General features: G+C 45.6%; 1 protein-coding gene and 1 long non-coding RNA gene across 4 annotated transcripts; one reads left to right on the forward strand and one right to left on the reverse strand.

Moving 5' to 3' along the window:
- Positions 1–2,639: 2,639 nt before the first annotated feature.
- On the reverse strand, positions 2,640–27,322 carry SALL4 (spalt like transcription factor 4). Of its 3 annotated transcripts, none has more exons than XM_053394270.1 (4): positions 26,850–27,322; positions 9,997–12,546; positions 6,316–6,614; positions 2,640–5,189 (listed from the first exon to the last, which is right to left on the reverse strand). In XM_053394270.1, exons 1-4 carry the CDS (start codon positions 26,920–26,922, stop codon positions 4,755–4,757), a joined length of 3,357 nt encoding a protein of 1,118 aa, XP_053250245.1. In that variant the 5' UTR covers positions 26,923–27,322; the 3' UTR covers positions 2,640–4,754. The 3 variants fall into 3 exon arrangements, with proteins under 3 accessions (XP_053250245.1, XP_053250247.1, XP_053250246.1); XM_053394272.1 differs by lacking the exon at positions 26,850–27,322 and adding an exon at positions 26,586–26,687; XM_053394271.1 differs by lacking the exon at positions 26,850–27,322 and adding an exon at positions 25,933–26,101.
- On the forward strand, positions 25,234–27,006 carry LOC128416470 (uncharacterized). Its single transcript, XR_008331220.1, has 2 exons — positions 25,234–25,738; positions 26,576–27,006. It is a non-coding gene; the product is annotated as an uncharacterized LOC128416470 (long non-coding RNA).

The raw sequence follows: 27,322 nt of genomic DNA on the forward strand, positions 1-27,322 counted from the left end.
CTCTTCTCTCGCCCGCTTAGACAAGTGGGCGATAGCGGATATCCTTTAAACATACATTTAATGAAGCCCTTCATAAATCCATCAGCACTTGCAAACGGAAACTACAACACAGCTCAGGCTGCCACGTAGCTTTTGCAGAGGGGCCATTTGGCATCTTTCTACTGATGCATCTGTGTGTTCTGTGCGCTTCAAAATATACGTTATGTATATAGCCTAGAAGGGTTTGGGAGGATTGGTTTGTAAATAGTAAAAATGAGGGGGGTTTGCTAAGATACAGAGTAGCTGTTTTCTCCAGAGTTTGGCTAAAGTGTAACATTTTTATTTCTACTTTGGTGCTGTAAAGAAATAACATATTTCTGCCAGAATCAGGCCTGCTGGCTCGGCCTCCCAGGGCCGTATTCCTCCCCACCTCATGCCTTCAGTAAATGCAGGTGTACCTTTGCTAAAACAAAGGTGTAAAAACAAGGCTAGATTCTGGTGGTGACCAAGTTGGGTGTTTGCTAGGGCCCCATAACCAACAAAGGGTCTGCCACACTATCAATGCTAAGATTCCCCCTCCCTAGAAGAATTGCAGGAGTTTAGACTAGATGACCTGTTTTGAGTCATCTACAATTCTACAACTCTTTTATTCCAAAGTTAGGTGCAGCCTAAGAGTTTCCTGGGTTGGTGTCATGGACTGGTCGGACACAGAGGAACAGTGGGAGGAACCAGATGGGGAACCACCAAGGGAAGAAGTCTCGGAGCCTGGGGAATGGTGTTGGGACGATGGTGAGTGGTCAGAGGGGGAAGTCTGGGAAAAAGAGGTATCAGAAGCTGAAGAGGTAACAGGGTTTAGTGAGCAGGGGTGGGGTGGGTGAGAGAGTCTGTGACAGAGAAGTCCAGAATCAGAGGCAGAAGCTGAAGCAGGTAAGTGGAAGGAGAGGGGCCAGGAGGCAGATATGAGTTTGGCTGGTGGAGCGCCACAAGTGTGTCCCCCTCCTGCTGTGACCAGTTCCCCTCCCCCTTTGTTTCCCTGAACCAGAAGAGGGCTGAAATGGATGTAGCAGTGGCAGGCTACACACAGGGGCAGTCTCCCAATTGCTTGGGAAAAGTGACTTAAGATGGCAAGATTCATAGGGCAAGACCTACTGGGGATAAGCTGCTGTGTCCATTAGGCCTTAGAAGATTGTGTTTTTCCGCATTTACCATACCCATTGAGTCAATCACCCATCTCCTACTACCCTCCTGAGAAAAACCCCACCCCACCCTCCCACTATGTATACAGGTCTGGTGACTTCTGTTTCAGTGTATCTGAAGAAGTGTGCATGCACACGAAAGCTTATACCAAGAACAAACTTAGTTGGGTCTCTAAGGGTCACGGGTGGCACTGTGGGTTAAACCACAGAGCCCAGGACTTGCCGATCAGAAGGTCGGCGGTTCGAATCCCTGCGACAGGGTGAGCTCCCGTTGCTCGGTCCCTGCTCCTGCCAACCTAGCAATTCAAAAGCACGTCAAAGTGCAAGTAGATAAATAGGTACCACTCTGGTGGGAAGGTAAACGGCATTTCCATGCACTGCTCTGGTTCACCAGAAGTGGCTTAGTCATGCTGGCCACATGACCCAGAAGCTGTACGCAGGCTCCCTCGGCCAATAAAGCGAGATGAGCGCTGCAACCCCAGAGTCGGCCACGACTGGAGTCCCTTCAGGAGTCCCTTTACCCTTACCTAAGGTGCTACTGGTCAATTTTATTATTTTTATATATATTTCGACTGCGTCTGACCAACACGCCTACCTACCTAAATCCTCATAAAGAGTTAACTCCAACTTGGAATAGTGCGATTTTGCTCTTTGACAGTTTCAGGTTGCAGTAGCCTTATTCAGGTGCCATGCCTGAGCATCCCTCAAATCAGAAAAGCACAGAGTGGTAATGGTTCACTATTCAGTTCTCTGCCCATTTTCAGTTTCTTGCTTCCTGAAATCTCCTATGCTGAGAGTTCAATAAGGTTTTCAATGGTTTAGGGCAAAGGGCAGCTAACCTGTGGCAACTCCTATCATCCCTTGCTATTGACCATGCTCACTGTGGCTGCTGTGAGTTTGAGCCCAGCAATAACTGGACGGCCACAGATTTTCTACACCTGGTTCAGTGTAGCACTCCGGTAGCTTTGCTTCTTCCCCAACTAGCAAAGCTGGAAAGTACCATTGGTAGTCATACCAAGGGGATGTACAGTGGTACCTCAGAAGTTGAATGGAATCCATTCCGGAAGTCCGTTTGACTTCCAAAATGTTTGGAAACCAAGGCGCGGCTTCCGATTGGCTGCAGGAAGCTCCTGCAGCCAATTGGAAGCAATGGAAGCTGCGGAGGATGTTTGGGTTCCAATGAACATTCGCAAACGGGAACACTCACTTCCGGGTTTGCAGCGTTCGGGAGCCAAAGCATTTGACTCGCAAGGCGTTCAGGATCCAAGGTACGACTGTACTGCAAACTTTTGAAAAGGGGGGGCACCCTGTTTGGAAAAAAATATACAATTCCCAGAATCTGAATAGCCTGTGTGCAGATTTTCTTTTCGTTTATAGCATAAACACATTGAGCATTGGTTATGCAGCACCTTGTTACACTGAAAGAGCTGTATAAACGTCACAAAAATGAAAGTTAGATGCATCAAGTGTGAAAAAGTCATCCCAAATTTATTTTCATAACATCAACAGAAACGTTTCAGTAGATAAGTTTTCTTTTTAAAAAAAGCTACACAGTATTTCCTTAAAAGTCCATACATTCGCAAACTCAGAAGAGACATTTGATGATTGGGATGAACCTTTGGCATGTTCAATGTAACAAGATCCATTTTACAGTGTAAACAGGGTTGTGTTCTTTACGAAGTCCAGCAGGAAAGGCACAACTTGGCAAAAAACTGATCCTAAGCAACAACAAAAAAAAACTGAGAGGAGAAACACACGCAATATAGTTCAGGTGCAACAACATGGTGCAAGTAAAGTGTATTTTTTCATTATTATTATTATTACTGAATCCACATTGTTTCATGAGCCTTCCACATGAGCACAGCTGGACCCTTGAATTCGGGGGGTGGGGGAGAAGCCATATGTTTATTCCAAGTCATTTTAATACCGAATACTAAGCTCTATTTTCCAATGTAGCTTCACATCCACAAAGAGATTATGCAGAAGTGAGGAGGGGAGGGGCTATGGGGGGAAAGCCCCCAAACAAACAAACAAACAAACCTCACACACACCATGACATCATCAGACATTCTTACCAGCATATCATATTTTGGTTCAAATAGTGCACAGTAGCCTCTGCTTGGACCTCAAGTTTAATACAGTGGTTATTTGATAGAAAAATAGACACTCAGCACTACAAAAAGAACAACAACATAATAATATAATAATAATGAGGTAGATAACTTAGAATCCACAGGGCCATCCTAGTAACCTTCATACAAACACAAATGCCATCAGGGTTTTTTTTTGGGGGGGGTGGATTGTTTTCCCCTCCCCCCAAAAATGCAAATACACAAAGTCAAAAAGGAAGCTGTCAGCCCCTGCAAGCAACCCTAGATTTCTCCTGTACAAACTCCAAATGCACCACAAGAACACAGGAAGTCCATACAGATAAAACATCTGGGTGGTTTGCACCCTGAATTTCTGAATTGGAAGTGTCTTAGCAAATTAGAACACCCCTCATCCCCCCCCCACTTCATTTTAAATACAGAATCTTGATACAGACATTTCCCAAGAAAATCAAATATGCATGAACAGGCGAAAGGTTTCCTCATGCTACATGAACTGTTTCCAAAATGCAGTCCCTTGAGATTCCCAGTGAAACATTCCAAACTCGGCCTCCCCAAAGGATCCAAATTCCCTTTCGACAGTATATACAAAGCTTTTACCCTCTTGCTCGTTCGATGAGTCTCTCCCAACTTCCTCCCTGCAATGTGGCGTATTTGGGGGTGGCAGTGGGTGTGGAACAGCAATGCACTGCAAAATCAGGATTTTGGCACAGTTATCTTGATGGCGTGCATGCGTTCATGTAGTTTTTAAATAAGCAGCAGTCACCAGTACAAAGTATTTAAGGTTTATCGTGGATTAAACAGACAGTGCCAGTTTAAAAATGTATTTTCATATCCAACAACACATTCTTCTGAGTAAAGTGGGATCTGCACGTCCAGTAGGCATTATAGTAATATTACATTCAAAACCACATTTAAAAACAAACCACACACACACAAAAGGTACTATCCTAAAAGGGTGGCATTCTTGGATATTTACCCGCATAATTACTTTCCACATATCAGTCGTGAATTCCAGGAGTGCCAAACTCCCTGTGTCCTTCTCTGAATGGCCAACTGATTTGACCCTGCTCTTCTCGAAGCCACAATTGATTTCTAAGCCATAACAACGAAACAAAAAGAGGTATATATGTTCATCAGTTTTGGATTTTCACATTGTAAAACGGGCAACGTTTTACACATTAAAGTCATCCATGTAAGAACTACTTTGCAAGACCCGCATCTTTCCAAAAAAAGAAGAAAAAAAGAGGAGAGCCCTAAATAGACTCCCCCCAAAAAAACAAAACAAAACAAAACCAGCATGATTGTACTCTGGGCAACTCTTTACAAAGACAACCATAGACTCATTTGCACATTGATAGGAAAATAAGGATACTTGAGGTGTAATCTCTTAAAAACATAATATATATATGTTTCTATAGTGATTCCTTTAAAAAAATCCATTCTGCTTCCTCTCAAGTTTTCTTGGCTTTCAATTGACAGCAATTTTGTTTTCCTCCATAAAGTGAGGGAATTGGCGTTTTGGCACAGTGTCTGTGGCGGTGCTGCTGGGCTTCTCGATCTCTGAACCAGTCGTAGACTGGGAACCATCCATCTTGGAGACTGTGGCGGAATTCATTGCTATGTTGATTGCCGGACCTCCCCCAATTGTGGTTGGAAGAGAAGGTATACCGCCACTCTGGATGACAGATATCTCGTTGGCTTTCATGGCTAAGCCATTGCTGAGGACTGCAGTGTACTGGTTCCATGCTGAGGGATCGAGGCTGACCGAGGCAGGAACAACCTCCTTGGGAAACATCTCAGATACCTTCTTGGGATCGTTCCCAAGTAGAGCTATGGGGTTGTCGATGGACAGTCGTCTTCCACGCCTGGGAGAGTTGTTCCACATGTGAGTTCCAACGTGAACCTTAACAGAGACAGGAAGGAGGGGAAAATATCAAAATGATGTTTCCACTTCTAACCGATCCATTGGCAAGAAGCAATTGGGAGCTATGGGTAAAGCATTTACATTGTGAAAGAGTTTCAAACCACAGCCACAGAACTTGGGCAAAGTACATCACTCCCTAAACCTACTTTCACGGGTGTGTTAATAGTGAAAAGTGCAATAACCCCAAGCACTTTGCCCTGTGCTCCCTGGAATGACGGTGCTACACAGATGCAAGAGATTAAAAAGGCAAGCGATTAAAAGGGAAGGGGACAGATGGCAAGAGGAAGTTCCCTACCCCCACGAACATGGTACATTCTCTGTGCTGGGTTTTCCCGGCAAGAGCTAAAGCAGCAGGAACCTCCTGAACGTCAATGAAGTTAAGACCCTTGTGGGCTTTAGGAAGCTCTGCAAGAGGCATTTTACAACACAAAGACAAGCCCTTTTAATGTGGTCCTCTACGTCAAAGTTAAATTCACGACATGGAGAGGGGCTGCAGCCACTGGCTCTGCTCCGACTCAGTGAATGCATTTAAAAGGAGGATTGCAAAGGTACTCACACAAAGTCCACCTGAGCCCCTCTTCTCAGCAAGGTAAACCACAATTAAATTAATCTGATTACTTAAATTAATCACAAATTAATTAAAGTGCACCATTAAAATAACAACTGATAACTAATGCAGCAGGAACATCCACAATTGACTATAAATTGCCACACAACTAAGTTGCCACAATTGCCGCATGTGGACTTGCTGATGGTGGGCCCATCTCCCCACCCCAAAAGAGGGACTCACGTTGAACTCTAATCAAAGTAGGGCAGAGGATCCTGTAGTTCTCTAGATGTTGCTACAACTCCCCTCAGACCCAGCCAGCATGGCCAGTGGGGTCAGGGATGATGAGAGTTTTAGTTCAAGAACATTTGGAAGGTCCCAGGAAGGAGGAGACAGGTGACACATTTGGCCATAGTACCAGTTCCAGCTTCAGAAGTTTGCTGCTGTTCTGGCTTTCCCACAGCAACCACTAGCATTTTGGTTGGAGAAAGAAAAGTGAGGGATCAGTACTTAAATTTTTCTGCAATACAAAATCAGTGCTTTCCCTCCTCGGCTCACCTTGAGGTTCCCTTTTGTGGTGAAAGCCCTTCCGCAGATGGTGCAGGCGAAGGGCTTTTCGCCCGTGTGAGTCCGCTCGTGAATCTGGAGGGCACTTGCCGAAGAGAAGTTCTTGCCACACGTAGTGCAGATATGTTGCTTCGCAGTCCGGCGAGGGGGCGGCACCAGCAGAGGCCCGGAGGACGACAACACATGGGGGCCAATAAAATGGGCCGTGCTGATGGGGCGATCGCTAGGAACTTCCATTTTTATAAGACCTGGCGGTGCTCTGACAAAAGCAGGGTGGATGCTGTTTCGACCTACAGAATAATTTCAAAAGGGGGACAGAGAACGCATTGGTACCTTGAATGCGATGAGCCTGATTCAATGTTTCTAAAGGACCTAGTGACTTTTTTTTAACACACACACACACACACACAAAATCCAGCTGAGCAAATGCGAACAAATCACCATATGATCATATGCTTAGGTTGGAGACAGATGCACAAAAGCACAAGGTCATTTGTAAATAGGATAGCTGGTTGCCGTCGGTATATGCAGTCTGCTGACTGGCTTGTTTTACCAGAGCAGGACAAAAAATAATAACGTGTACCTGAAATCCTCTCATTGGATAGAATTCTAGGGTCTGTACACCAGCCAAACAGACTACCACTCATGCCATGGGACTCAGATTCAGGACAAGTGAAAGGACTTATTCTCACAGCATGAAGTTAGGACTATAGAACTCTCTCCCACAAGAGGCAGTGATGACCAGCAACTTGGATGACTTTAAAAGCAGGTTAGAAAAAATTAATGCTGGATAAAGCTATCAGAGGCAACTAACCCTGGTGGTTATGTTTTGTTGAGAGGGAGCCTGCAGTATCAGATGCTGGAAACTACAGGAGGAAATAGAGCATTTGGGGTTCAGATCTTGCTTGCAAGCTTCCCCTGTGCATCCATCCAGTTGGTCACAGCAGCTTGGATTAGATGGACTTCTCCCCTACCCTGCAGCTCCACAGGCACCCCAAAATCTGCTCTGGAGGATTAGGGGACCTTCTGGAGCAGATCATGAGGAGCATGTGGGCTTCCGGGGTGCAGGAAAGGCAGGGCAAATCTGCTTGCCCAATACCGAATGTTATCCTTTAAAATGGATGCCTGTCTCCAGACTTAGGGGGGAGAGGAGACCCTCTGCTTTTGGGTGGGTAACAAAGGAGGCTTTAATGACAATTAAGTGTCATACAAATTTTGCTAAATTTGTATTTGCTAAGCACAGGTTTTGACGTCTTTTTCTATGTTTGCAGTACTTTTCAATGATATTAAAAAAAATTGATGAAAAGAAGACGTATGTTGAAAGTTTGATGTTATAATAGCTTTGTTGTATTAGGCATTAACCCCCAACTCTTTTAGACCCAACCATAATGGAGATGGTTTTACAATGCTTCTGACAAGACATAGAAGAGGCAACTGCTAGATCAGATGGAAGAATCATCAGCAAGTAGATAAATAGGCACCGCTCCGGTAGGAAGGTAAATGGCGTTTCTGTGCGCTGCTCTGGTTTGCCAGAAGCAGCTCAGTCATGCTGGCCACATGACCCGGAAGCTGTACACCGGCTCCCTCGGCCAATAAAGCGAGATGAGTGCTGCAACCCCAGAGTCGGTCACGACTGGACCTAATGGTCAGGGGTCCCTTTACCTTTTTTAAAAGAGGATTACAGTGGTACCTCTGGTTACAGACGCTTCAGGTTACAGACTCTGCTAACCCAGAAATAGTACCTCAGGTTAAGAACTTTGCTTCAGGATGAGAACAGAAATCGTGCTCTGGCGATGCGGCGGCAGCATCAGGAGGCCCCATTAGCTAAAGTGGTGCTTCAGGTTAAGAACAGTTTCAGGTTAAGAACTGAATTCATGCTTTCAAACTGCTAGGTTGGCAGGAGCAGGGACTGAGCAACGGGAGCTCACCCCGTCACGGGGATTCAAACCGCCGACCTTCTGATCGGCAAGTCCTAGGCTCTGTGGTTTAACCCACAGCGCCACCCGCGTCCCATCCTCTTTTAAAGCCATCCAAATTGGTGGCCAGCACTACCTCTTGTGGAAGGGAATTCATCTGTGCAAAGAAGTCACTGCTTTTGCCTGCCTTCAATCTTCCAGCTTCGTTTGGGTGTCTAATGTGGTATGGCTCTTTGATATTATTGCCTTTGCAGCAAGTTGTTTCCAGTCCCACACAGCACCAGCAACACAGGAAGATTAATTCCACATGGCTGCTTTATGGGGAACTTTCCACTATACTGCTGGCCCTGGTGGAGGGAGGGAGGAGCAACAACAGCAAAGGAAATCATTCCTGGTTATCTGCATGGCACAAATGCCATCCACAGGCCAGTGACTTGGTGACAGCTGTTGCACTGTTAAGATATAACACAGGGATTATCCTTGATTGGGAGCATCTCACATAAGAGAAGATTCAACAGCCAATAACTGCAGCCACGAAGATCATCTGTATATATGACCTTGTGGCATGACAGTGATCTCAGTTAGTGCTGTGCTGAAACTTTATCTTACATTTCCTCCCAAATGAATGAGAAATTAATTTGAAGCTTTGTAAATTAACCACAACAACAAATTCAACAGAAAATTATGAGACTATTTTAATTGAAAAGGTTACTTGTGTGAAGAGAAAGACACCTGAAGGCACATGAAGGCCTGTGGCGTATGAGGCAGAGGTTGGATGGCCACCTGTCATGGGTGTTTTAGTTGAGATTCCTGCATTGCAGGGGGTTGGACTAGATGACCCTTGGGTCCTTTCCAACTCTACAATGCTATGATTCTATGAAATATGTACCTCCTGAGGGGGTAGGGCAGGCAACACAGAAGTTTCACATTACTTCTTAAGCCATTGCTTTAGCCATATGGTCAAGCCATTTTAAGCAACTGGGGCTCTGGCAGAAACAAGAAACCAAACTTTTCCTTTCTCCCATCAATGAGATTACTGTGGCTCTTCAGTCAGACACATTCATGTATCCCTTGCACTCTTTAAAGGGAGAAAAAGAAAATAAACTACCCAATTGCTCCTGTCTTAAGGAAATTAGTTTAAGTATCTTGGGTTGTGTCATTAGATGTGCGTGTCTTTTTGATTACATTTAGGTTTGATGCTTTACAGACACTGGGAATTTGGAACAAACTGGGCAGACAGATGGTGAGGAAGCAGGAGCCTGGCAAAGAGGCAGTGGTTACCTGACTTCTATTTAGCTCATCTGATGGGAAGAGGACATGGGGTTGTTCTCAAGGCTCCTGTCATGTTGCTTAGCTTTAGATCCAGAGAAAGACCAAATACCAATTCCACAAAGAGAGCAGCTATAGCATTTCTCCAACTTGGGAGTCTCCCAGGCTGGGTGCTGGGTGCACATTGTTGGAGAACCTCTGGCCCACCAGACATGATTGGAATCCAACTCCCATCAGCCCCAGCCAATACAGCCAGTGGTCAGGGCTGATGGGAAATGTAGTCCATCAACATCTGGAATGCCACTGCTTCTCCATACCTGGTCCAAGAGACTGGCTAGTCAGGCACAGTCAGTAAGCTGTGAAGCCGAAACACACACCCATAGATGTAACAGTAACTGTAATGGGGACTATTGAAAGAAAGAAAGAAAAGAAAAGAAAAGAAAAGAAAAGAAAAGAAAAGAAAAGGAAGGAAGGAAGGGTGACTCACCATATTCTCCATTTGGGAAGAGCAACCCAGGTTCCTCTTTGATAATCTTTCGACCAATACTGCCATAAGTTAGATCCAAAGCACTATCCCTTTCCACGGGACGGATTTCAGGACCCATGGGGTGGGTTTCGGGACCCTCAGCCTTACTTCCCGCTGCACTATCCTCTTGGATGTTGAAGTCTAGAGACTTGGATGTGGGGCTCTCTGCTTGACTGTTGGCTGGAGACAATGCTGGGAAAGAAGCTGAATCAGAGGCAACAGGACTGCGGCTGCCATTCTGATAGTCTGCATCACCCATTACTGAGGAAGAGTCATTGGTCATACCATCGCTCTCTCCTGAGCCATTATCGCTGCATTTCTGGCTGCTTTGGCGCTGCAAGGACAAGGTGGAGTTCACCATCTTCATCTGGCTTTCCAGGGCTGAAATGCTGGAGAAAACAGAACTTGTAGGCTCGCCTGGAGTACCACATGGGGCAAGTGGCTTGGAAGAGTGGCTTAGGCCATCCTGCAACTCCAGATCTCCTTCTGTCTCCATGGCTTCCGCGTTATCCTCCAGGCAACACGGGTCTCCGTTGTTCTCAGCTATGGTAGCCTCCACCTCAGTGTTGTCCCGCGTGTTTTCTGGGACTGGGCTATTGGGGATTTGTCCGCCCATGTGCATCCGGATGTGTTGCTGCAGCACCACGGCATTGGTAAACTTCTTCTGGCAGATGGGGCAGGAGTGCTGCATCTTCAAGGGGGTATTTGCGCGGTGCACTCCATAATGCGTCTTGAGGTTGCCTTTGGTAGAGAAGGCGCGGCCACAGATCTTGCACTTGAAGGGCCGCTCGCCCGTGTGAGTGCGGTAATGCATCTTGAGGGAGCTCTGGCAGCTGAGGACTCGGTGGCAGATCAGGCACTCGTTGGGGTCTGACGCAGATTTGTCAATGTTCTCCACCAGCTGCTGAAGCTTTGTCGTTTCGGAGCCTTGCTCACCAGCTCTGCCCACATGAAACACACTTGCGCTGCAGCCGGCCTGCGGGGAACTCCTGTTCTGCTCGACTCCAGACTCGTGACTCGCCGTACCCGATGAAGACCCACCCTCGCTTTCCGGAGAAGGCCTGGGCTGCATGTCACTCAGAAGCACACCGGCAAAAGAATCCTTGCTGCTTGCCAAGTTGGAAGCGTGTGGAGGTAAGCTGGCACCTACAGAGGTAGGCAGTGCAGTCAAGATGGGCTTGGTGTCCACAATAAGGTTGGATTCATCCAGCGGGACAGACATCCCATAGGGGATGCCGCTGCTGGTGGGCATGTTGTCCAGGTGTTCCGGTACCGGGTAAGGATTCATTTTGATTTGGGGATATTTGTCCTTATGTCGCTGGAAATGCACTTTAAGATTGCCTTTGGTCGTAAAGCGATTGCCACAGATGTTGCACTTGTAGGGTCTTTCGCCCGTATGCGAACGGAGGTGGATCTGCAGGGCGCTGTCGTTGCCAAAGACTTTGCCACAGAACTTGCACTTGTGTTTGAAGAAGGAGGAAGGCTCTTCCAGGCTTGGTTTGTTTTCGGGCATGTTGAGAGTGGCCAGCTTCCCTTTCGCCTTCTTCGAGGGGTCGACCGCTGCTGGGGAGATGGCCGAAAGCGGGTTTTGGAAGATGACCGAGCTGGACGATTGAGGTAGCAAAGGGTTGGGGAAGCGGGAGATGGCACCTGACAGGCCTCTGATTGCGTCGGGCTTCAAGGAGATGGCCGCTGGCGTGAGCCCGCTGGCCATAGAGACAGCGGCCGGCATGCCAGCACTCGAATGAGGTAGTTTGCCTTGCTTCAAGGATTCCAGGGATAGGCTTTGGTTCCCAGCTTTCTGTCCGATTAACGCCACAGCAGCTGACAGTTGTTGGGACATGTGGGCTCCCAAAGCTTTGAGCGGGTCGGCAGCAGCTATCGAAGGATGCAGGATGTGGGGGGCCATCATGGCAATCTGGATCCGGATTTGCTCCGTCAGCTGGATTTGTTGGAGCTGCTGCTGCTGTAGGCACACTAGCTGCTCAAGGATCATGGGGATGGCGTTGAGGCCAGCCATGGATGGAGACACAGTCTCCGAGGTACATTGGTTGACAGCCACTTTAGTGCCACGTATGGACTGCAAAGTCACGTTAGTGTTTGGTACTTTAGGTTTGGGCATATAGCTCAACTCATGAGCAGCGGGAACGACAGGGGGCTCCGTTTTGAGATACATCCCTCCCTCCGGTTCAGCGCCGACCTTCTCTGCTCTCTTCTCCACAGAAGCAGAGTGACTCTTGGCAGGGCTCTCTTTGGCTGTCTGACCGTCCATCTGATTGCTGGGGAAACTCCCCGAGGAGCTGTCAGGGAAGTCTTCCAGGGGCACCGTGACCTCGCCATCGTTCATGATTAGGACAGGTGGCGTCTTAGTGCAATTTTTCTTATGCTCGAGGAATTCGGAAAGCTCAAAGAACTCTGCACAGCATTTCTCGCAGATGTTGGTCTCCTCCGTCCGGCACCTTTTGGAACTCATTTCGCCCCCTCTGTCACCTGGGACGTCTTGTGGACTCCCTAGAAAGAGACATCAGAAAGAAAAACAAAGAGAGAGAAGGGGTCTCAGAGCAAGGTTCTTTTACAGGAACAAAAGCACAATCAGGTGTCTCTGCTGGGAAAAGGAAGCTAGTAGACCAATATATTTGCACATTAGAAATGCAAGGTGCAATCAAAGAGGATTTTCAATTCCTTTTACCCAAATCCAGTTCCCATTGCTGCCACGTGTCAAAGCAATATGGCTGCTAAGCTTCCTACCACCCCTGTTTAAAGCATTTCTTAATAGCTATGCAATGACAGAGTACATTATCCATGCAAATTGCCTTCCAATACCAGATTCCAATGTCTGCAACATTAACAGAACAGGTAGGCTAAAGAAGTCCAGGTATGCAATACAGTATGAGGGAACTCAAAGTGCCCTGACAGCAACACACACATACCCCAGCAGTGGAGGCTGGTTCACTCGGGTGAATGGGGCGCTGCCCCCATCAATCGCAGTCTGTTCTCACTTGCCTGCCTTCTTATTTACAACCTGTCAGCCTCCTCCCCACTCTGCTGTGATAGCTCAGTCAGCAGAGCATGAGACTCTTGATCTTGGGGTCGTGTGTTTGAGCCCCACTTTGGGCAAAAGATTCCTGCATTTAGAAGACATCTGAAGGCAGCCCTGTTTAGGAAAGCTTTTAATGTTTAACAGACTATTGTATTTTAATATTTTGTTGGAAGCCGCCCAGAGTGGCTGGGGAAACACAGCCAGATGGGTGGGGTATAAATAATAATAATAATAATAATAATAATAATAATAATAATAATTGACTCTCGGTGTCCCTTCAAACTCTATGATTCTAGGTAGGTGGGGGCGAAACTAGAATTAGTTGGCTCCACCAGTCATCGGCTTTACCCACTGTTCACCTTTGTGCCTTACACCTGATTAGTCCCATCAGCCACCACCACTGAGCCCCGCCCCCCAATCCACCTATGGCAGTGTGGCTTTATTTAACTCATGCCTCGCAGGCTTCCAATCTGCATGGGGCTGGACACTATTTGGGCTACAGCCTGATCCCATAAAGATTTGATTCCTGCAAAAGCTCTCTGAACAGGAATGCCGTACATCAGGAGAGCACACTTATCCCTGAAGGAGTCAAATGCACCCACAAACACAGCCAAGCTGGACATATACCTGCTAGTGCAGGAATGAGATGCCTCATCTCTGTGCCACCTTATTTACAGAAAGGAGGAGCATACCAACTCTTTTTTTAAAAAAGTAATAGCCAACATTATGGAATTATACTGCAAATTTCCTCAAGTTAGTTTTTCTTATAGATGCTCCCCCATGTGGAGATCCCGGGTGTTTACACCATCAACAGAATGGAGATTTTGTAAACTCCCTGAAATTACAAAAAAAAATATGTCACTCCATTATGGAGGGGAAAGACTGGAGGAGGGCAGATGTTTATCTCAGATGTTTATTGCAAGGCTACACCTCAAAGGCTCAGGTTCAGGTCTTTCTCAAGAAACACATGCAGAGTCACAGCATTTCTTCTTCAGTACTGTACAACATTCAATTAATACACAGAGAATGGCTGAAAAGGGCTCTTGCAATGGATTTACTGCATTAAAAGTTAAAATCATTAGGTCGTTATGCATAGGGCTAATTTGAAACTTTGTACAGCATTGGAAATATGACAAAACAACTGGCGTTTTTGGAAGTACAGAGTCTGATTTTTTTTTTTAATGCCCACCAGTATGAGGGAAGGAGAACAATTCCTTCCCTTCACCCCACCCTTGTGAGCTGAAAGGAATCAGCACTTTTCATTCTGTTTAAGATGTATTATGTACTCACTCTCAGCTGGGGTGGGGAGACATTAGATTCAATCTGCATTTGAAGGCAAGCAGTTTGCACTATCCACTTTGCACTTTCCAAAGCAATCCAAGAACCAAAACAGAGCTATCACCTTTGAAGTTCATTCTTCTCTGAATTTTGCAATGCAGCTCCCAGGCCTCGTAATATGCACAAAAATGCATCCTCCCCCCAAAGCCCCACACCCACAAAGATAGCAACTCTGTTCTTTCCATGCAGTTATAATGGCATATGCATGCAGACCTAACAGCACCTGCACATTATTCCCCTGGCAAGAGACATTTATCCATTCCCACTCACTCCATTTCTATCCTGCCCCTGGACAGTGCAGGATGGTGTCCTCCCCTCCAGAATGAGTCACTACAACCACTTTGTAAAGTAAGGTTGGGAAGAGAGAATGACTGTCTAAGGCAGGTGTCAGCAAACTTTTTCAGCAAGGGGCTGGTTCACTGTCCCTCAGACCTCCTGGGGGCCCGGACTATATATTTTTTTGGGGGGGGGAATGAATGAATTCCTATGCCCCACAAATAACCCAAAGATGCATTTTAAATAAAAGCACACATTCTACTCATGTGAAAACACCAGGCAGACCCCACAAATGCCCCAGAGATGCATTTTAAATAAAAGGGCACTTTCTACTCATGTAAAAACAGCTTATTCCCGGACCTTTCGTGGGCCAGATTTAGAAGGCAATTGGGCCGGATTCGGCCCCCCGGGCCTTAGCTTGCCTACTCATGGTCTAAGGTCACTCCATGACACTCATGGCAGAGTAGGGATTTGAACTCGGGTCTCCCCAGTCCTAGTCCAAGTTTCTAACCACTACAGTGGTACCTCGGGTTACATACGCTTCAGGTTACAGACTCTGCTAACCCAGAAATATTACCTCGGGTTAAGAACTTTGCTTCAGGATGAGAACAGAAATCGTGCAGCCGCGGCGGCACAGCGGCAGCAGGAGGCCCCATTGGCTAAAGTGGTCTTCAGGTTAAGAACACTTTCAGGTTAAGAACAGACTTCCAGAACGAATTAAGTTCTTAACCTGAGGTACCACTGTACATCACACTGGCTTCAACCTCCCTGTCCAGATCACAGTTGACTTCATTCTTACCTTAGCTGTGTGACAACCCATTCACCCACCTCTCCCTTAAAAGCAAATTCCTATGAGGTGAAGGGCCTCTCTTATACCCTGTTCCTCTAATGACGTCACAAATTTCTTCACTAGCTTTCCCAAATGTTTACTCTTCACTCAATAATGAAATATATTAGTTGGGTTTTTTGCTGGGGTCCCAGTCAACATCTAGGCAAGGGTGACACAAAGCAGAACTCTCAGAAAGCAGAATCTTTCCTAAATAGTAGCCAGAAGCCAGCCAAGCAAAGTCTACATCAGCTTGCTTTGCAAATATTAATTAGGTTTTGAAATATCCCACAACAGTAGTCAACAGAGCAGATTTATGAGGAACAGGAAGCAAAAACCAGAGGTGGGCTTTTGTTTGTTTGTTTAAAATGGAGGGGTTTTTTTAAGCACTGAAGGCAAAAACAAGTTAAAAGCGGGTTCACCGTCACAAACATGTTGCCCAAAAAGCACATTCACTGTCTTCAAAATTATGTGCAGGAATGGAATCATTTATATCAATATGGTATTTTATGGAAAATGAGGTGGAAAATGTTCAACAGGAAGTTCATGCATTAACAAACAAACACACACACACACAAAAATGGGTTCCCACACAGTGGTGGAAAAAGCAGTTTTTGAAAAACATTTCGTTGAACTACCACCACCAAACACCCACAGAGGAATATGATCTGGGACCAGAGCCTGGTCTGAAGATCTTCCTTCAGTAATAAATGTCTTACTACAGAGCTCATGCTTGAGAAAATAGCAGAAGATGATGCCTTGCAAACATTTGGTTGGTTTTTTAAAAGGAAATTTTCACCACAAGTGTAGATATCCAGGGATGGAGAGCTTCTGGCCAGTGTGGAGCAACTGGAACCCACCATGCTTTGGAGCTTGGCCCACTAGGTTATAATAGGCAAAGTATGGCCACTTTCACCAAATCCAATGTTATTGCCCTGTCCATCCGACTTTTTGAATCACAGCTTATGCTGGACTGGTTTTAATCAGGGTGGATTTGATTTAAATCACTAGTCAGTAAGACTTGATTTAAATCTTTTTTTTTTACAGAAAGACTCATTCTTGCTGGTATAATCTTAATATTTACAACCAGATGAAGGTTTCATTTTTGGAGTACAGTGGTACCTCGGTTTCCGAACTTAATCTGTTCTGGAAGTCCGTTCTTAATCCGAAACCGTTCTTAAACCGAAGCACACTTTCCCTACTGAGGCCTCCCGCCGCCAGTGCCCATCCACCATTTGGATTCCGTTCTTAGACTGAGGTAAAGTTTGCAAACCGGGACACTACTTCCGGTTTTTCAGAGTTTGTAAACCGAATCGCTCGTAAACAGGACTGTTCTTAAACCGAGGTCCCGCTGTAATACAATTTTCAGAGTAGTTTTTACAGTTATATCAAAAATTACTGACTTAGTTATACTATTAGAAATACATAGACAGATAATTATGAAATTATTGTGAGGTTTAATAAGTTAACTGTTTATATTTGGACAACTTTTCCGCTGTACTTTATTGGAAGGAGAAAAATAATCATTTCCTTAATAACAATTTAAACAATTTGTTTAACTAAAACAATAACATTATAGCATATGTATCCATGTTTGTTAACTGGTTAAATTTTAAAAAAACAAACAAACAAACCAGGAGACTGAGTTTTAGCACACATGAAAAACTTAAAACAAATCCTTATTTCCTGATGAATAGCCTTTGGACTACAATGTAACATAAATAGAATACTGTCTTTAGATAGATTTTTTTCTCCAAAAGCATTTTATTTTAAAATTCAATTTAAATTTTAAAAAATCTGATTTTTATTTATTTATTTTTAAAAACCATTGATTTTTATCCACCCTGGTTTTAATTTTTAGAAATCCAGTTCAATGGACAAAAGCTGATGAGAAGATCTGGCTTGCACATTCCCCCATGCAAATTCGACACCACTTTCAGAGTTACTTTTCAATTCTCAGACCTGCTCCTGAAACATAAGGATCATAAGACCTGGAAGCCTGTCAAGGCATATCTTCCAGCCAGCATCCTATTTTCTATGGTGGCAAAACAGACACATTTTGGAAGCCCAGAAGAAGTTCATAGCCATAGCACTCTCCCACTGTTCCTGGGACCTCCAGTGCCACTCCCCCACTGACCTATGACCCTTCTCCCCTTCACCTTTGCAACTGTTCAGCAAAACTGTTGGCTTGAGAGAGGTCTTACTTCTCTGCAAAGAAAGGGTATCTTAGAACAGCTGGAGACCACTTCTGACAAGTCCACAGATCACAATAGCCTACCACCCATTCTTGGTGGCCAAAAAACCCAGGCCACTAACCACTACCTGTACTTTGGAAGTTGTGCAGTTTGGCTGATTTGTCACCAGATTGAAGAGCAGGTGCTTAAACACAGCTACTCTAACAGTGCAACATTCTTTATAGAAACGTGAATACAGTGGTATCTCGGGTTACATACACTTCAGGTTACAGACTCCGCTAACCCAGAAATATTACCTCGGGTTAAGAACTTTGCTTCAGGATGAGAACAGAAATCGTGCTCCGATGGCGCGGCAGCAGCAGGAGGCCCCATTAGCTAAAGTGGTGCTTCAGGTTAAGAACAGTTTCAGGTTAAGTACGGACCTCCGGAACGAATTAAGTACTTAACCCGAGGTACCACTGTATACAGTTCAGGTATCCTGTGTATGTGAACGAAAAAGAGAAGGAGCAAATGCTAGGCCCATCCCCACCTCCAATTTGAGAGTTTATAGCTAAACACACATACAGTGGCACCTCGGGTTAAGTACTTAATTCGTTCCGGAGGTCTGTTCTTAACCTTAAACTGTTCTTAACCTGAAGCACCACTTTAGCTAATGGGGCCTCCTGCTGCCACCGTGCCGCCGGAGCGTGATTTCTGTTCTCATCCTGAAGCAAAGTTCTTAACCTGAGGTACTATTTCTGGGTTAGCTGAGTCTGTAACCTGAAGCGTATGTAACCCAAGGTACCACTGTATATATCTATGCCTCAAATAAGACTTCTTAATCCCATATCCAGTGCTTGCAGAATATCAGGTTCTGTTTTCCTCTCTCCAAAAGATGACCTGGAATGCAGTACTCCCAGCAGGGAAATTTATGAAACAACTCTGTACAGTGGTATCTCGGTTTATGAACTTAATCCGTTCTGGACGACGGTTCTTAAAGCGAAACCGTTCTTAAACTGAGGCGCGCTTTCCCAAATGAGGCCTCCCACCACCGGTGCCCTTTCACATTTCGGATTCCATTCTTAGGTAAAGTTCACTAACTGGAACACTACTTCCAATTTTGCGGAGTTCGTAAACCAAACCATTCATAAACAGGGCTGTGCTTAAACAGAGGTACCACGGTACTTGTATTAAGGCACTGCTATGTTAGGTCCGTATAGTTAAAGCTATGGTTTTCCCAGTAGTGATGTATGGAAGTGAGAGCTGGACCATAAAGAAGGCTGGCCGCCAAAGAATTGATGCTTTTGAATTATGGTGCTGGAGGAGACTCTTGAGAGTCCCATGGACTGCAAGAAGATCAAACCTCTCCTTTCTTAAGGAAATCAGCCCTGAGTGCTCACTGGAAGGACAGAGCCTGAAGCTGAGACTCCAATACTTTGGCCACCTCATGAGAAGAGAAGACTCCCTGGAAAAGACCCTGATGTTGGGAAAGATGGAGGGCACAAGGAGAAGGGGACAACAGAGGACAAGGTGGCTGGACAGTGTTCTCAAAGCTATGAACATGAGTTTGACCAAACTGCGGGAGGCAGTAGAAGACAGGCGTGCCTGGCGTGCTCTGGTCCATGGGGTCACAAAGAGTCGGACACGACTAAACAACAACAACAACAACAACGTTGGCGGAACAGCCTCTAGTGCATGTTCAGCCAGGGAGGAAGAAAAACACAAGTACAGTGGTACCTTGGTTTACGTTACCTTCAGGTAATGTAATTTTGAGTTACGAATGCAGAAAACCAGAAGTGTATACGCACAGAAGCGCTCTATCACACCGCGCACATGTGCAGAAGTGGCACCTCCAGATATGGACTTTTTGGGGTAAGTACAGACCCCTGGGACAAATTAAGTTCGTATCCAGAGGGTCCATTGTCCAAAATACAAAAACGGTGACCCGGAAAACTCTGCTAACGGCAATCGATCAGGGGCCAGCCAAGGAGAAAACAGCAGGCATGCTGCCATTGACCCTGGAAACAATTCCAGCGAGAACCAATGGCCACATGCCACCCACAAATGGAGGAAGCCAGCAAACTCAGTGATGATGGAGACATGCCTTGAGTATCACCCTCACACAATCCACGAAAGATGCCACATTGTGTCTGCTCCAATGCCACAGCTGTAAAGTTGCACCTTCAACTGGGGTCAGGAGGGCTAGGATCCGTGTGCTCATGCCTTGTGTCACCAAAGTCCCACCCAATTACTCTAACTCATTTTAGCTGTTCTGCTGGTGTTATCCATCACAATAGTAGTAACATGTGGCATTCTGCTGGCATGGTGGGGCTTTCACAAAATCCGAAAGCCCTACATCTGCCAAACCTCCAGAACAGGATTGCATGTTTAGATTATTCAGAGTACAATGGATGGAAAGTAACTTCTAACGTGCTGATGTGAACATGTTAAAATAAGACCTGATGCAGTAATTCAGGCCTCACGTCTCACGCCCAAGTCTGTGTAGTTGATAATCTCATTTAAAATCTACTGCAATTATCAAATTAGCGGTGAAGATTTATCATGCTTCAAAGTAGCAGATTAGATTTAAAACACACACTAATACACCTTGCCTTTAAAAGTTGCCCACTGAGTTATAAACAGCAATTCCCAAAGATGTCACCTTATTGTAAGACAGATATAGCACTTATTTTTGGCTGGGTCATGCTTGATTGGGAGTCATTTATTTCAGTAGGAAATATTTCCTTTTCAAAATACTTCAGTTTGGTTGACTGTGTCCTTTCTAAATCATTGTACACACACACTTAAGACTGCTTCCCTTTCTCTCTCCCTCTCCATATAGTCAATTACTCAGTGCTTATTAGAAATGGCAGTGAGTAGGGTCTGCAACCTCAAAAATACTCCATTTCATTTCCCCCTCACTGTTCATTCCCCCCTCCACATAAAGTCAGCGGTCCATGGCCAATGCATGCAGATTCTTTACTGGACTGTTTTGAGAATCCTCCCGTTCCAAAATTCTTTTCTAAAAGGTTTTGTTGATCTTGGTTCGGATAATGTTGAAGTCTATTAAAGTTTACACTTATCCTGCTCATTCAGATCATTGCCAGTACCACTGGCAACCGTTCTGAATAATTTCTTTAGTTGGGCATTTCAGCTTGTGTTCCATTAATACAACAGGGATCTGAGGATTTTGGGGGGAGAGGGGTGGACTACTGTAAAACATTCCCAATATTCCAAGCATGACTGAAGACAACCACACAGATATTATTAGAGTTATGTCAATACTACTCAGTTACGCAGGTGGTCCCACAGAGAACCTTTTTGTGTTCGAACTGTAACAACAGCAACAAATTAAATGCAGTTTTGTTCTGAAAACACAAAGAGTTGTCAGGTGCGATTCCAAATATGTTTACTTACAAAGAAAAAACAAAGGTTTCAATGGTACATACTCTTTATTACACAGCCTTGAAATAGGATTCTATTTTGTCCACTGTCCAGGGGTGATTTACCTTTATCTATTTTTAATTTCACATTACTATGTGAAGTAACTTTAAAGGGGATTAAAAAAAATTTTTTTTAAGGCTACTGATTGCTGACAAGCTTCTTTTAAGAAGTGTCCTTAGTTACCTGCTGGGCTTAAAATGAAAGCCTTAACTGGACATCTGTTCCAATGCTATTAACATGGAGATTAAAAAGGAGGCCAGAGAAAGGCATTTATTATAGTGAAGATAGCTTTGTTCTGCAGAAATGGGTTAATTTTTGTGTTGGCTCATATTAAATACACCTGTATGTTTTCATAGTCAGAGTGAACTGTCTTTAAGACAACAACAGGCAGAACAAAAGGGGTGGCATTTCACAAAAAGAGAATCGCAACTGATGTGTTATCTATGCACAAACCAGAAATACTTTGCCCATCCCAGTATTATTGGCCAAGCCTGCATTTTTGCCCGAAGCATTTGCTAAATAGCACTACATCTGCCTATGCAAAATATTGCAAGAGCCATAAAGAGGTTATTTTTGTTTTACGATCTAACCCAGGTTTGCATTGAAAGATCAATGAGAAATAAACAGCTACTGAATTTCTGCCCCCTCCCAGTATTGAAGGGGCACAGAGACACCCCCACCTCCCATATATCGCAGCTCAGTGCCCAGAAGAGAAAGGGAAGGGGGCGAGAACAAAATCTTACTTCTACCTTAGCCAAGGACCACTTCTTCTTCCGCACTCAATTACTTCCACCAGCAAGACCCCTCAACTATAAACAAGGCAGCTCCAAACCACACTTAACACTAGCGCAGTGTTTAAGGCGAAGCTAAACAGCCGAAAGCCCCGCTGCCAGGGTCAATTGCATGAGAGTCCTAATTGTAAGCTTGACATCAACTTACCACCCACAGCAGGCAGGAGGAGGCAAAGGTTAGAGCAGCAGCTCTGTCAAAACGTCACTATGACTGCCGGGTTTCGCAGAAAAGGCCTGATCACTACAACCAATATAGTGTTCCACTGGCATTTTTTTTCCGGGGGGGGGGGATATGGGGAAGAAACCGAAGAACAAGGCATCATGCACAGCACCCCATGCTTGGCGCCTCCAGCAGCCCTGCCAATCAGGTATTCTCCTATTGCTTCCTTTAAAAACAATTTCATCTCTCCCAGGCAAAGAACACAGAGGGGAAATGACATCTAAGTTGGGACTCTCTCAGTTTATCACGTTGAAAATAAACTCAAGACGCTCCTATAAACACCACATCTATCATCAACGCAAGTTTAAAGAGAGCTCATTTTATCAGAAGGTATTTATTTTGCTTAATCCTTTCCATTTATGAAAGTTGGTCCTTTTTAAAAAAACAAAACTTATTTCTTGTTGGATTTCTTGATATTCAATTCACATGTCTAAAGAGTTATGGCTGCCATAGCAAGAAAGTGCAATGTTTCACCACACTAGTGAGCAGTAATTACTTCTTCTTTTTTTAGTGAAACTGTGCACAAGTTGCAGGTCTGGAATTTTCCTAAGTGTTAGAAAAAGTTCTACATTCTACACAGCATTAAAAAGAAAGAAAGAATTTGGCCTTGTGGCTGTTATCAAACACAATAGGCAGCTAAAATGCTAGGGGGAAATGCTAATTTTCAGTATGCAATTATTGTTCTCAAGTGACCCACCTGCTATTTTTTTGACCTGCTAATTGATCACTAGGTTAGCAGCAACATTCCCAACCCCACCCCACACAACTGCAAACACACATACACACACACTTCACTGAGATGGTTCTCAGATTGCTTCACAATTTTTGTGTCTGCATTTATTCCCCCCCCCCCAAGCCCAAGGATAGAAGTGTTGTGCTTAATTGTGCCTCCTTGCTATGCATATGCAGGAAACCTTGAAGGAATTTTCTGATCAAATTTTACTCTTTCCATATTTAAAAGAGCACAATATGGGCATATTCAAGTTCTTGCCGTGATTTTAAACGCACAATCCATGCAGGTAACTGAGAGAAATTGTTTTCAGACACCCACCAACACTTTCTGCTACTCTCTCTTTTCTATTATTAAATGAACTTCCAGGAAAATAAAGTTCTACCTAACAATATGAAAGGAAAGTGAAGATCTTCATCACATTTCTTCTTTGTCTGAGAAAGCTCCTACACCCTCCACGCTGTTTTGTAGAGAGTGCAAGTTTAAATGTGAGGACGCACAGATCCAAACCCCTACTCAGCTACACAGCTCAGGAGGGTCTTGGGCAAACCATGCCTGTCCTACCTCACAGGGCTGTTCTGCAGCTAAATACAGGAGGGCAGGCTACACTTTGGTACCAAGCAACAATATTCCTTCTTGGGTTTCATTTCCCTCTCCCCTCATTCCTAACACCCAACCCCTCTCCCTCCGCAACTAACAATGCATTTAGAGAATACAAAAAGCTACCTTCTATTTGTCACATCACTAGCTCAGTGTTGTCCACAGACCGGAAGCAACTGTTCAAAGTTTCAGGCAGGGTTCTTGACTTTCATCCCTATGTGCATGCAAAGCAGACGCTCTTCTATACCTGACATTTGTTGCAAAACCTTTGTGCTTTCTTTCCAGGAAAGTGGCGCTTGTTGGGTATTTTTGGACAACAGAAGACAAAAAAAGCATTCCCTGGCACTTTAAAGGACCACAGCCTGTTTCACCAATGCAAAACCATCCAATGAACTCAGTAGCTTCGCTATCAAAGTCCGCATTCTTTTAAAGTAGTGGAGATTCCTGCATCGCATGGGGTTGGACTAGATGACCCTGGGGTGTCCCCTTCCAATTCTATTATCACACTTGCAGCAAAAAAGGCCAAGAAATAGCTACTCTTCTGAAACAAAAGAAATGAATAAGTGACTTAGCACAGAGCGGCTTCCACACAGCTCTTGCTAGTTTGCTTTATGGGACGGGGGAAAAAAGAGGACAAATCTCTCAATCCAGACACCAAGCAGACTAAGGCCTGCCTCACTTCGCCCCAAGGGCACCACGGACACATTCTCAGTTCCAGGGAAGGCATCCCGAAACAGCTTTAGGAGGCAGATTTAATCTAGCCCCTAAGAACCATCAATAGCAGCAAAAGGGAAATATAAACATATGGGATTATTGTGACCAGCTAAGTTTTACCCACTGATAGGAAAGTTAGCCATGTGTGCATCTCATTTCAGCGGGTCGAGCGCCCAACTAAAAACCGAAAGAACCTATAAAGAGAAAATGCGTTTTTTCCAGTACCGGCGGCGCATCTCCGGCAGAGCCCCCTGGGTGGCGCTAGAGAGCAACTCTCCCAGGCAACCTCCCGCGCGCCCTCGCCAGAAGTTACCTTCAAACAATTCCGCGCGAGTTAAAAGAGTGTTTTTACTACGGATAACGCACTCGCGCGTTAGTGGCACGCGGGGCTGCTTCTTCTTCTCCTCCTCCTCCGCCCTGCCATTATTTCCTCCCCTAGTTACAGAGCTCTGCAGTATCGGAATCCAGTAATGCTGAAGGCTTCGTTGGTGCAAAGTTAAGTATTGCTTGATCGACGTTTCCCACTTAAAAAAATAAGTATTATTTGCAATCCAGGTGCCTGCAGCGGGAAAGGGGCTCCTCAAAAGTCATAATTCCCTGATAACCCTCTTGTTTCTTCTTCCCCGCCCCGCCTTCCCGGAGCGCGCCACTCCGAGGGAGTCATTAACCCTTTTGTTTCAAGGGAGCCCCCCGGAGGTGATTCCCCAGCTGCGGGCAGAGATTTACACGGAAGAAACATCACCTCCAGTGGCCGCCCCGCCCCGCCCCGCTCCATCCTAAGCACATGCACAAAGGAAAAACAGTCATGCATTAAACATGGGATTTATTGCCTTCTGGCCAGCTTGCCGTTTTCTTAAATCACCATTAACCGGACTCAACAATCGCACATTTGGGCTCGAAAGAAAAGAGGCCGAGGACCGCGGGAGAAAAGCCCCCCACACCTCCTGCGGGTCGCGAATAGCACCGTCCCCTTCCCACACACCCCGCAAATATACAGTACATTGTTATCGAGTATTTCCATCCATGGGGGGGGGGAGTTTTCCCGGGGGGGGGGTTCTTTTGAACGAGTTACCCCTCACCTTTCCAAAAAAAGGCACAATATGCACTTTCAAGATTGCATCCTAATGTTTCCATTCGCCCCTGAACAACTACTTTAAAACAAATCTGCAAGTTATGGAACTGTATTTCATCTAAGTCATTGTGAAAACTAATTTTATTCCCGAAAGGCTCGACTGCTCCCCCAACTTGAATTGCAAAGGTTCGGGTTTGCATCGATAAACCAATCTTAATACCCCCCTTTCAATGCTTTATTGCACTCATCCTCCGATTCGTGTTCTTTATTTAATAAAAGGGAGTCGAAATCAAGCTTTCTACGTCCGCCTTGCTACCGGCGAGGCTCCCCAAAACTCCCATCCCGGTCTCAACTCCTCGCACCACCCAGGAATTTAAAGCCCTCCGCTTCGCCTTCGAGCGAGTTCTGCCAACATCCCCTTTGCTCCGCGCTGAACATCCACACGCAGCCCCTCCCTTGATCAAGGAGATCCGGAGAGGTAAAAGCCAGCAAATTTCTTTTTTTCTATAAAAGGGGAAAAAAGTCACGAAGCACCGGCGATAGAAGAGAAGGAAAGGGGGGAGAAGAAGTAGCAGAAATGAGAGAGGAGGCGCCCACGAGTTCTGGAAGATTGTTAAAAAGATCTCTCCCTTTTTGCTCACCCCCCACCCCCAACACACCATATTAGCTCACCGGAGTTATTTTAGGAAGTCGGAAATCAAAGATGGCTGGAGGTCAGGCTACAAAAGGTCCCGAGTGATTGCGATCTCTCGCTCGCTCTCCTCCCTCCGACCCCAACACCAAGATCGTCCCAAAGTTTTTGGTGCACAGGAGCGGAGAGAGGAAGAGACTCATCCAAATAAGGAAAGAGATGGAAGGGTGGGGGAAAATATTCAACCCCCCCGCCAGCCAGCCTTGCATTACAAAAGGTGTTGCTCTCGCCTATGCCCCATCCCTCCCAGAAATATTTCCTGGAGGGGGGGGGAGGAGGAGGAAAAATGAGTTACCTTCCAGCAACATCCATTGGGATTTAAGGACGAGATTGTCCCACACAATGGAGTGGGGTGGGGTGTTGATGCTAAAGAGATCTTAGAACCACCATAGAAACTTTTCCGCCCTGGTGCGGGGTGGTGGTGAAGTCCCACACACTACAAAAGCCTGAGTTGTTGTCTTTTTCAATAAAAATATATGTATTGAGAGTTCATCCTCCCCAAAGCTAAAGTGATCAGAAGCCAGGTCCAACACTGATTTTTTTTTTGGGGGGGGAGGAGGAAGAGAGAGAACGGGTCCCAACCTAGAATATTAAAATTATTATTAATAATAACAATAACAACAGGAGCACGCACATTATCCGATCCGTTCCTGCCGCCGTTAGAAATAAAGGTGGGATAAAAGTGGTCCAGATTCCGAAAGGAGGACGCAAGGATCGCGAACCAGCAACCCCCAGCGCGCAACGTTGGGAGAAAGACCCCCTGGCACAAAAGCGACCTCTCTTTCTCTCTTCCCACCCCCCGTCCCCTCCCCCGCAGATCCGATTCCCTCGTCGATTTCTTTTGCCCATCAATTAAAGTTAGCGACTGACCCGCCAGGTCCGGCGGTGTCGCCCTTACCATTTGCTGCGCGCGGGGCTCGCTGCTCGTCCGAATGGATGTGCTGGGGCTTCGCCTGCTTGCGCCTCGACATGGTGCACCCGCATCGGGAGCAAAATAGTAGCAATTATTTTCTTCTTCTTCTTCTTCTTCACAACAAATTCCTAGAGTTGGGAAATTACTCCCCTGGACCGGAATGCGCATGTCAGAGTAATTATGATTATCAATAATGCATTGCGATTTATCATGGGTCCCTGACAGCTGATTGGCCTGAGTCCAAGAGCTCACAGATTATTCAAATAAGGTCCATTGATCAGGGCGAAGAAGGGGACGCCGGGCGTTGTAGTCTCGGGCCGGCCGCTGGGCTCGCCCATGTGATGGAAGCGTGCGCGCTGAGTCCGGGAGCGCAAGGCGCGCAGAGGAGCTTTGGCGTAGCGCTTTCGAGCGCCTGATTGGATCAGATGCCCTTTAAGGGGAGCGAAGAGGCGCACGGA

This window comes from Podarcis raffonei, chromosome 6, assembly GCF_027172205.1.
Source record: "Podarcis raffonei isolate rPodRaf1 chromosome 6, rPodRaf1.pri, whole genome shotgun sequence".
In the NCBI taxonomy this organism is placed as follows: Eukaryota; Metazoa; Chordata; class Lepidosauria; order Squamata; family Lacertidae; genus Podarcis; species Podarcis raffonei.